Source organism: Salvelinus alpinus, chromosome 17 (genome assembly GCF_045679555.1).
Source record: "Salvelinus alpinus chromosome 17, SLU_Salpinus.1, whole genome shotgun sequence".
Lineage (NCBI taxonomy): Eukaryota > Metazoa > Chordata > Actinopteri > Salmoniformes > Salmonidae > Salvelinus > Salvelinus alpinus.
Window position 1 is genome coordinate 45,500,770 of NC_092102.1, and position 12,097 is coordinate 45,512,866.

The 12,097-nt window shown below is 42.5% G+C and overlaps 1 protein-coding gene across 1 annotated transcript in view; it reads right to left on the reverse strand.

Moving 5' to 3' along the window:
* Nucleotides 1-12,097, reverse strand: part of LOC139543035 (neurotensin receptor type 1-like) — a 57,369-nt gene that overhangs the window by 14,914 nt on the left and 30,358 nt on the right. Inside the window, exon 2 of the mRNA XM_071349142.1 lies at nt 2,344-2,545. Within this exon, the coding sequence (XP_071205243.1) occupies nt 2,344-2,545 (202 nt within the window). The remainder of the gene's footprint in view (nt 1-2,343; nt 2,546-12,097) is intronic.

Genomic DNA, 12,097 nt, shown 5'->3' on the forward strand with positions numbered 1-12,097 from the left:
AATGGAATGGGTTTGGAGATAAGGAGAGTGAGGCTGGCTCAGGCTGAATGGGTGCCATCTCACAGTAGTTGAGACCCCAACTTCTAATGTCTAATGGCACACAGTCAAGAGAGTGGACTTCTCTTCTTGATTTTGTAGTTCATACAAGCATACAAACAGACGTGTGTATGCATTTTTACCACTTGAAGGAATAGTTCAGTGTTGTGTGTGCATGTGCGTGCATGTGCACCATTGTATAGTGGTTCGTCCTTTAAAAGTTGCAGCGTACTGCAGCACAGCTTGTATGGTACCGCAGAATTCTATGGCACGTTATTTAAGTGTGAACCACTGGTACCAATAATGCTAGTTAGTGCTAGTTGACCACCAGCGGGCATCTTTGAGAAGCATTTAATAGCCTTCAATAGCGGCTGTACTAAAGAATACAGGCACACCGGAGACCGGGGTTCAATTCCCCGACGGGGAGGAAGGAGTAGGCTGTCCTAAATTAGAATTTTTCCTTAACCTAATCCATGTGTGTTATTTCATAGTTGTGACGTCTTCACTATTATTCTACAATGTAGAAAATAGTAAAAATAAAGAAAAACCCTGGAATGAGTAGGTGTGTCCAAACATTTCACTGGTACTTGCTTAATTAATTTTATTAATATTATGGTGTTTCTTTTCCAAGAAAAATGAAAAACCCTCTGGGTTTCTGTTAGGATGGAACGGAAAATATGGCGCTGTACAACGTGACGGTTGGGAGTACAGCACTGGGCTATTTAGCTAAAGAATCCCCATGTTGTGCGGGCACGCCGGAGACTGGGGTTCAATTCCCCGACAAGGAGGAAGGAGTAGGCTGTCCTTGGAAATATGCATTTGTTCTTAACTGACTTTTCTAGTTAAATAAAGGTTACACTAAGAGCATATCATTTCTACACCCTACTTTTCTAATTCTAGTCTAACCAATACCCAAACGGAGATTCAGTGAAAATAAAAATCTCATTGATTTATCAAGACAAGTCCCCGTGCTTGTCTCAGAGCAGCGCGAAACGGTGCTAAAATAGTTGTAGACTACTGCTTCTAATCCTATTGCTTCTAACTTCAATATGCTCTTTAAATAAATAAGACTTACACCACTTTTAACAGCACGTTACTCAACACTAGTGAGACTCATGTCGCCTACGGTAGGCCAACAGTATATCGTAAAATATGACGTGACTCTCCGCCAATAATTACATATAGAGGATTGGAGGATATGTCTGTAATTCAGTGATATTTATTCCCATAGTAATTCGTTATGGATCCATAACTAAATAAACATCGTCATTTTGAAAGAGTATTTTTATCATTATTTTTTTAAAGAAAACATAAAAATGTCATTATTAGTTACATTGTTTTAGTTTGAACGTGCAAACTGGCACTAAGAACAGAACAGTGGGAACGTTTCCCTACTCAGCGGCGTTATTAATGTAATGCCCCTTAGTGTTGCCAGTGTGGTGGGGGTCCACTCCCCCTTCCCCCTCCTCATGGGCTAGGGCGGTCTTCTGTGCCCGGCTCTGCGACCCGTCCCGTGCCCCCTGCCCTCGTGCCCTGAACCTCGCACGCTTTCAGTGGATACAGCTGGAGAACTGAAAGGTAATCCCATTGTGCGCCACTCAGGAGCCATGACCAATATGACCAATATATATTGTCCTGCTAATAACAGGATTAATAATATATCTGAGAGAATATCCAACAGGCTTTTATATCATTCTAAACTAATAATAATAATAATTGCTTTGTTTAAAAAATAACAATATTTTGGAGATGATTTTGTTTTCAAATAACGTAAAATGAGCGAGAAAAAGGCCATTCCTGAACATGGGGTGAGACATTGTCAGTAATTTGTAAATAAAGCCAGTTTGTTATTTAGAATGATTTATTTCTGTTTTTAGAGGGAGAGAAACCAAAAACCTACAGTCATCTCACGGTCAAGGCCGGCACAGGTATTGAACCTGCATCTGTAGCAACAAAGCTTGCATTGCTATGCAGTGTCTTAGACTATTGTGCCACTCAGGTGCTGTACAACGTGACCGGTCGGGAGTAGGCTACAGTACTATAGTAAGAGCAAAATAATCCTAACAAATAAAAAATACTGAAGTAATACTGAAGTCATGCACAATTTCTATTTAGGTTTATGTCGCCCATTCATTGTCAGTTAGAGACACAGTAGGACCCAAAAGCATAATCAGTGCTCTAACGCCCCCTTGTGGTGGTCTGTAGCAATGAAGTGGTGACGCAGGGTACTGTACTAAACCACAAATTACCTCTAAGTACCGCAGCATAAACGCAAAACTGTGAGTGGAGCAACCACTGTATACTCACGTAGAACCATGACTCCATGACGCAGCGACTGTGTGCGATTTGGCTCCACAGCAACACTCAGCATGGTAGGGTTACCCTCGACGATGCAGACGCGGTTGTCCTGCTGCTTCTCTCTGAACATACGCAGCAGCTGACTGGCGATGACCCCGTTCAGAACAGATATGGCTACCATGGGAACCACAAAGGACAGGAACACATTCACCTGTCCAGAGAAACGGAGGGGCATGGAGAGATACAGTTAGTAAGACTGTATTTTCTGCCACTGAGTCAGTGGTTCTTCCTTTAAAAGTTTTGAGCTTATGCCGCAACCGTTTGTGGTAGATGGTGGCAGATTGTGGTAAATTGCGTCATTCTGGCAACAATGGCTGACACTTAAATAACGTGCCATAGAATTCTGCGGCACCCCGCAAGCTGTGCAACAGTACGCCACAACTTTTAAAGGAAGAACCACTGTAGTTTTGGCCTCAAACAGTACTGGCGATGCAATCATAACAATTAACGATGAATTGTTTCTTGTCTGGGACAAAAATTATGCAACAGAGATATTGATTTCTTTGAAGTCTGTTCAAAAGTTGGTTTGCCATTCTGATTGGAACACAGTTGCTTGCATATTGACAGTTAATAAGTACATATTGACACAGTCTAGACTAACCAGAGGAGTTTCACAATCTCACTATACACTGTACAGTGCCACCTGTACAGATACTCTGTATAATACCACCTGTAAAGATACTCTGTACAGTACCACCTGTAAAGATACTCTGTACAGTACCACCTGTACAGATACTCTGTATAGTACCACCTGCAAAGATACTCAGTATAGTACCACCTGTAAAGATACTCTGTATAGTACCACCTGTAAGAAAGAGAAAGAAAGGAAGCGAGAGAGAGAGAGGGGAAGCGAGAGAGAGAGAGAGAGAGGGGAAGCGAGAGAGAGAGAGAGAGAGGGGAAGCGAGAGAGAGAGGGGAAGCGAGAGAGAGAGGAAGAGAGAGAGAGAGAAGGGAAGAGAGAGAGAGGGGAAGAGAGAGAGAGAGAGAGAGAGGGGAAGAGAGAGAGAGAGAGAGGGGAAGAGAGAGAGAGCGAGAGGGGAAGAGAGAGAGAGAGAGAGAGAGAGAGAGAGAGAGAGAGAGAGAGAGAGAGAGAGAGAGAGAGAGAGAGAGAGAGAGAGAAAAAAAACAGCAGAGGAGAGAACAATGTAGGAGAATGGCCCTGTACCTGTATGGTTGTAATTAGTGATATACTGTATGTTGTCTGAAATCAGGATGCTACACCAGACAGACCAGAAGTGTCAATCTCTCTCCCCTTTCTTTTTTTTCAATTTAAAGTTTTATTAAGTTTTCAAACAACCAACCAAACACATTCCACATTCACAGATGTGACAGACTTAAAAAAAATAATAATAATAATAATAAAAAATAAAAAAATGTTATATATATATATATACATATATACATACCTACATATACATACATACACACATACACACAAATAATAATTATAACAAAATTTAAAATGTAGAACTTGCAGCAGCACTATCAAGGTTCTTATTTGCTATTTCCAGCCTTAGCTGAGATGACGAGCCAATGATTAGTTTTTAGATTTTACAGCACCTTACACAACACGCATCTGCTCACCTCCCCGATCCCCCCATTCACTCTGTCCAATTTGAGATATAGTGGAGTAGTGGAGACCAGAGTCTATCAAACTTGGGCTGTCTCTTGTGGAGGTCATAAGTGAGCTTTTCAAGAGGGAGAAAGTCAACAATCTGGTCAATCCACATTTTAAATGTAGGAGAGGTACTAGAGGCCCACAATAGAAGGATACATTTCTTAGCAAAGTATGTAATGGTCATGAGCAAATTTTCTCTGTCAGGATCAAGAACAAAGTCCTGCTGGGCATTAAGAAGATAGAGACACGGGGTCATATCAAACTGTACATCTAGTATTTTCTGTGCAGCAGTATGTATAGATTGCCAAAATCTGGCAATCTCTCTACAGCTCCAAAATACATGCATATAGGTTCCACTTTCAGAGGTACATCTTTTACAGTTAGGAGAAATGTCTGTTTTCATTTTATGGAGTCTCAAGGGAGTGTAATAAAATTTGTACAAAAATTTGTAATTCGATTCTTTCATTTTTACATTAGTAGAGGAGCAGTATACCCTGTCGCAAACCTCCGCCCATAACTCATCACTGATAGTCAGACCAAGGTCCTTTTCCCAGATTATTTTCAAAGGAGTAAAGGAGGAGCCTCCTTTCTCAGAAAGGAGTCTATAGATATAGGATATTTTGCCTTTAATGGATTGTGCTGTGACAAGAAGGGTTTCAACTTCGTTCAACTGAGTTCTAAACCTCCTCTTGGAAGTAAATGAGGAGATGACATGTCTAATTTGAAGATATTTTAAAAAATGGGATCTTGGCACATTGAATTCACTGCAGAGCTCTTGAAAGGATTTCAGTGTAGTGGTCTTCTGATGAAATAGGTCTGAAAAGGTCCTGATTCCTAGAGTATGCCAAAGATTAAAGTTGGCATCCCTCAGGGCTTTTGGCAAGTCTGGGTTGCCTACTATAGGCGAGTGAGAGCATATTTGGGAGGAGATGCCCAGGTATTTCTTACAGTCCCTCCACACTAGTAGGGTGCTGTAAATCACAAATGTTTTGGCTATGTTGCCCACTTCACTAAAGTTATTAATGAATATAGTTGAGCTTAGTGGCAATGAACCACAGGATTGGGCTTCTATCTGGATCCACGTTGACTCTTGTCTGTTTGTGATCCATGTTAGCATGTTGCGGATTTGGGCAGACCAGTAGTACAATTGAAGGGAGGGAAGGGCAAGACCGCCCTTAGATTCAGGTTTCGATAGAGTGGAGAGCTTGATCCTAGGTTTTTTATTGCCCCATATAAATTTGGTGATGCTTTGGTTAATTGTTTTGAAAAAGGAAGCTGGGAGATAGCATGGGAGCATCTGAAATAAATAGTTCAGTCTAGGGAGGATGTTCATACGGATTACATTAATTCTTCCTACTAAGCTAATTGGGAGGGAGATCCAGGTTTGGAGGTTGTTTTTGATTCGATCCAGGAGTGGAAGATAATTCTCCTTGAAAAGCCTATTCAGATCTGGTGTTATGAATATCCCAAGGTATTGAAACCCCTGTGTCTTCCATTGGAATGGGCATAGTGTCTTCATAGAACTGGTGAGTGTAATATTGAGAGGGCAGACAGTGGATTTGTTAAAATTTATCTTATAACCTGAAAACGTGCCATACTGAGCAATTGTGTCTAAAATGGGAGGAAGGGATTTCTCAGGGTTGGATATGTAGAGCAAGACATCATCCGCGTAAAGCGAAATCTTGTGCTGCAGGCCGCCTGCAGGAACACCTGTAATACTTGAATTGCTCCTTATCAACTCTGCCAGAGGCTCCGCCCCCAACAAGTAGAGCAGGGGGGATAGCGAGCACCCTTGTCTTGTGCCCCGTCCCAAAGGGAATCTGTCAGAGTTCAGTCCGTTAGTAGTCACCATGGCATTTGGATGAGAGTATAGTGATTTGATCCATTTAATAAAGTTTGGGCCCATATTGAACTTTTCTAAGACTGAGAACAAAAAGCTCCACTCCATCCTGTCGAACGCCTTCTCAGCATCCAGTGAAGCCAGCAGGACAGGGGTCTTCTGTGCGTTTACTTGATCAATAATATCAAAAAGACGGCGAATGTTATCAGAAGAGTATCTGTCTCTAATAAATCCAGTTTGGTCCGCTTTTATTATTTTGGGAAGAAGAGTGTTTAGTCTTTTGGCCAGCAATTTGGTAATTATTTTGTAGTCGAAATCCAACAAGCTTATGGGCCGGAAGGAGGAGCAGGATAGGGGGTCCTTGTCTTTTTTGAGCAACACTGTAATGCGAGCTGTGCGCATTGAGTCTGGGAGAACTCAGTTTTTGCAAAAATCCTCCAGCATTGGCATGAAAATAGGGCTAAGCTGGGGCCAAAAAGCTTTGTAGAACTCTCTGGGGAATCCATCTGGGCCTGGGGACTTGTTAGGTGGCATGGAGGTAATTGCCTCCAGGATCTCCTCAGGAGTGAAGGGGGAGTTGAGATCTTCTTGGTCAGTCTCTGATAGTTTAGGTAGCGAGATTCCCTCTAGGAAGGAGTGGAGTTCTGCTTCCGTGTGTTTTCTCTCAGAGGTATATAGTTTGCAGTAAAAATCATGAAAAGTTAAATTGATCTTTTTTGGGTCATATGTGACCTCGTCCTCTGCTGTTCGGATAGCCATAATTGTACGCTCTGACTGCTCTTTTTTTAATTGATAAGCAAGCAATCTACTAGGCCTATTGCTATACTCATGGTATTTCTGTTTAGTAAAGAAAACTTTTTTTTTAATCTCCCGAGTATAGTCCAAATTCAGTTTGGCTTTGGCTGCTTTAAGTTGACTCCAGGAGGTGCTGTCTGTGGATTGTTTATGTACTTTTTCACAGCGTTCCAGCTCCCTCTCCAGATCTAGCCTGTGTGCTTCCATTGCTTTTTTCTTAGAGGAAGCATATGCAATTAGATGACCTCTTAGTGTGGCTTTAGCAGCGTCCCACATTGTGGCCGGAGAAACAGGAGAATCTTTGTTGTCTTGTGTGTAGTTGTCTATCCATGTAGTTACCAATGTATGGAATGCTTCGTTTGATAGCATGGAGGTGTTGAATTTCCAGCTCTTTGACCTCGGGATGTTTTTGCAGAGGTCAAAGCGGAGGTGGACAAAGGCGTGATCCGAAAGCGCTATGGGTCCGATTCTACACGTGGCTGAATTTATGAAACTCTTTGGGATAAAAATGTAATCTATACGGGAGTAGGTGTTATGGACATTAGAGTAGTATGTATAGTCCATAGATGAGCTATTAGTCTCTCTCCAGATATCTATCAGTCCCATCTCTTTAGTAAGAGAGTTCAACATCTTTGCAGATCTAGGATTTGTGGTGGGGACTTGAGATGATTTGTCTAGGGTTGGGTTCAGGGTACAATTAAAATCTCCGGCCAACACTCCAAAGGAAACACAATGCTCATTGAACAGGGTTATCATTTTCGACATAAAAGCAGGAGTATCTGTGTTAGGGGCGTATATGTTTAAGAGAGTAATTGGTTGCCCATACAGTGACCCAGTTATCAAAATAAATCTCCCCTCCGGATCAGATATGTTTTTGTCAATTATGAATGGAACATTCTTATGGATAAGTATGGCTGTGCCTCTACTGTTGGATTTGAAAGATGAGAAATACACCTGTCCCACCCAAGCTCTGTGGAGTTTGGCATGTTCAGCATCACAGAGGTGTGTCTCTTGCAATAGCGCGATGTCTGCTTTTTCCTTTTTTAGAGCACATAGTATCTTTTTCCGTTTTATTGCATGACCTAGACCATGGCAGTTCCATGTCAATAGATTTAAGGTACTAGTCATCGTCATCGAACAGTAATCGAACTTTAGTGCAAGTCATCTCTGGGTAAAGGTGGATAGTAGTTACAGCTGCGTTCACATAAAAGGAAAATAAATGGTTTACATAAAATAACAGTCTCTGAACACCCCAGCCGAGTTCCCAAACAACTCGACATATCCCGTTGGATCTATTACCTCCCCGCTCAGTCACAATTCTGTGTTCCAACAACAACAACAAAAAAACCGGGAACAGTTAGCAACGCACAACGTCTCCCCCTCCCCACCAAAGAAATGCCTCATCCTCTCCGCCCCGCATTGGGTAAATGACAACGTAGCCCCCGTCCAGACCACATTAAAAATGGGAGAAAATAAAATCAATAGCCCAGCCTACATATAGTAGGCCTAGGTTATAATATGGAGCCTATCCCTCTCAGCTAAAGGAACATAAATATAGATTAGACGGCTATAATGACATTTAGCAGGGCGGGTGGGTCTTTGGATATCGGCTATATGTTGTCTTACCTCCTTTAGTAATAATAGTAATCGCATTTAGTCATTGGTGTAACGGTTTTCCTCCTCCTCTTCATCCGAAGAGGAGGAGCAGGGATTGAACCAAAATGCAGCGGGTTGTGATGACATATTGATTTATTAAATAAACAAAACAGACACAAAGACGAAAACGAACTATACTTGATATAACTAACAAAATAACAAAACGATGTAGACAGACCTGAACAAACGAACTTACAAATACACGAAGCACGCTGACACAGGAACAGACTACATAAACGCACGAACAAACCGAAACATTCCCGTATGGTGTAACATCGACACAGACACAGGAGACAACCACCCACAACGAACACTGTGAAACAACCTACCTAAATATGACTCTCAATTAGAGGAAACGCCAAACACCTGCCTCTAATTGAGAGCCATACCAGGCAACCCTAAACCAACATAGAAACAGAAAACATAGAATGCCCACCCAAACTCACGTCCTGACCAACTAACACATAAAACAAACTAACAGAAATAGGTCAGGAACGTGACAATTGGTCCATTTCTCATTGACCGGGGTTGTCTTTCAAAAAACGTTTTGCCTCTTCGGGAGTTTTGAAGTGTCGCAGGGCTCCTTGGTAAAGAATCCTGAGCTCGTTTGCGTATTTGAATCCCCTAAAGATGCCTCGGTCAATGGAGCATTTCTTCACCTCGTCAAACTCTCGGCGCTTTCGGCGTATTCCAGCTGACAGGTCCTGGAGTAAGATGAGTTTGGCGTTTCCCACTGTAATGGTGTTGGTTTTCGCCGCCTGTAGGACTCGTTCCTTGTCGGTGAATCTCAAGAAACGTATGGTGATTGGGCGCGGTGGTTGTCTGGCTGCTGGTGGGGGCCTCAGTGCTCGGTGAGCTCTCTCGAGTTCTATGGGTCTGTCGGTGGACAGGTGGAGCCACTCGGGAAGTTTGTCTTGCAGGTAGCGGATCAGTGGCATGTTTCCCTCTTCTTTTTCGCCCAGATTTAATAGAACACAATTATTCCTTCGCCCCCTGTTTTCCAGGTCCTCTGTTTTCTCTTCCAGCTGCTCTATTTTTTTTTTAGCATATGCTATTGTTTCCATGGCGTCTGTCAATAAGTTTTCCGTGGATAGGATTCGCCCCTCTGCCTCGTCCAGGCGCCCCGCGTTTATGGTTATCTTGTTGTTTATGTCAGGCAAAGCATTTTCCAGGATTGTCACCTTGCCCCCTATCGCACTGAGCTGAGCGTTAATGGCATCTAGTTTAGTGTTGAGTTCTGTACGTTGGGATCTCAGCTCAGAAAAGATGTCTTCGACAGAGTGCGAGGTTGGCCTTCGTTGGGCCTCGGGGGGGAACGGGTCCTCTTGCTCCTGGCTAATGGCGCTAGCTTTTTCTGAAGCTAGCTGCTTCTTGGAGGCTTTTTCCGTCGCTAGTGCTCGAGTCCGGGTAAAAATGTCACCTGTAGTGTCGCCTATTGTAGCCGCCATGACTTTTTGACTAAAGCTAAATGAGTTTAAACTTGAAGTGGAGGTAAGATTAGGAATTGGAAACTACTTGTGCGGAGCTCCTAGTTCATGCGGCCATCTCGTTCAGGGGTCACGTGATCCCCCCTCTCTCCCCTTTCTAATTAGCTGCAGTCATGTCAAATCAGCAGTGGAACATGAACAATCTGTAATTATAACTCCAGATTGAGCACCATACAGTGTAATTAGAGTGTCTATAAACCACATCAGGTGTTTAATGGATACATACTTTTGTCAATTGGGTCAGTCAGTTGATTGCCAGCATACCTGACTATAAGTAGTCTCTATCTCCTGTTTCTGTAGCGTGAGGCAGCTTGATGTACAAGTACACCCCCCGTGAGCAGGAATTCTAGTCTATCGCAGAGCCTGGCTATGCATAGTGCTATCTGACGTATCGAATGGCCAGAAATGTTCCTGTTTATACCGACTCATAAATGTGAGCTAAGTACAGGGTCCATCGGACGTCACACATTATATTATTTTTAGAAATAATGTCGATAAGTGCTTTGAGCACAAAGCATGGTATGAATGACGGTGATAGAATTTATTTCTTTATGACGCAAGCCATTCATAGCCATTTATTTGCCTGTCTGACAGCGTGAAGCACTTACACAGTTCACACACAATCTATTTACAGGTGAACTTTATGTTCCAGCAGAGACTGGCCCTTCTGTCTCTATCAGCATCTCATGAGCCTCTCATTCGTCTGTGCCTCACTGCAGCAAAACACACACAGAAAATCAAAGCAAAATATTCTAATTATTTCTTCCCCAACACTAGCTCCTGTGGTATTTCCAAAACATATTGAAATTCAAGAGATTACATTAATTTCCCATCACAGATCTTTTTTTTTGTGTGTGTGTGGGGGGGGGGGGGGGGCTACAAAGCAAGAGGATGCGGCTGCCCTGTGAAGCCAGACGGGGGAAGTGTTCCCGATGGTCGCCTGAATATCAACCTCAGCTCAGAGGTGCCTGGTCTTTACCATCATCATCGTTATCATTCGCCTGGCACGTACCTTCAGGCTACAGCAGACCAACCAAAACCAATCCCACGGGCAGGCAGTGAAGGAACTCAATACATGCAAGGGAAAGATACTAGCGCTTGTTTAAACTAAATGAGCCTTGGATAGAAGTCCAGTCTCCACCCACCACTCCCTTATCCTCATATGAGACATCCTTCAGAATTACAGCATTTACAGTATATGTCAAGAGATTCTTAAAACACGATGCAGCAGCAATACGTTTGAGTTCCTGCATGAATCCAACTAACCTTAATCTTTGGTCACTCTGGGTCCGTACTCATTCTGTATCCATATGAAGAGATACATTTTGAATTAACATACTTTGGCATCTATTCCTGTAATTCAATCGAACAAAACTGATTGGTGTGAACAAGAGTGATGTTTATTGGAAAACACAGAAGGCAAAAAAGCTGTATGGGTTTTGTAAACACCTGTTACCTTTCAAATCATAAATGATTTTATCAGTGGAGGCTGGTGGGAGGAGCTATAGGAGGATGGGCTCATTGTAATAGCTGGAATGGAATAAATGGAACAGTGTCAAACATATGTTTTCTGTATGTTAAATACCGTTCCATTTATTCCATTCCAGCCATTACATTGAGCCTGTCCTCCTACAGCTCCTCCCACCATTCTCCTCTGGATCTTATATGATATTTATTTAACATGAATGGAAGTAGGATCAGCCAGTAGATTGGAGTGGAGGGGTAGAGAAGTATATCTGATTCATTGGCTCTGGTCCCTAGGAGCTTGGGGTTTTTCTTTGCCCTGTTCTGCTCTCTTGCTCTTAGACTGGAGATTAGGTGGTTGATCTGTCTGTCAGGAACATTTTGGTAACAGCTCCCCCTTTTGAAAATCTGACAGGGGCAGAAAATGCGTTGGGAAAACATGACTCGTCTGATTGCACTGCCCTAACGAGGCTAAGCTGGAACAGGCAATTAGAGCAGACAAGCCCCTAACGAGCAGCAGCCAGCCAGCCAGTCAGAGCCACTTTCAACCACAGCTTTCATTGATTAGAGCTTTTTAATGATCTTTTTTTGCTCTGAACATGCACCATTTCTTGATGCAAGAGAGAGAGAAAGAAAGGTCTATATAAGGCTTTTAAAATGTTGCTTGGATGATCTGTTGCATGTATTGAGAATACCATGTTATTAGTCCTCTGTAGTCTGTAGCGTTGGCAAACCTTTAAATTCTAGAGCATATATCACTTGTTAAAGGGAAAATCCACAAAAAAATATTTTTGTAGTATTTTTTACTGTTGATACAGTTCCAGAATGTTTTACATGTCAGTG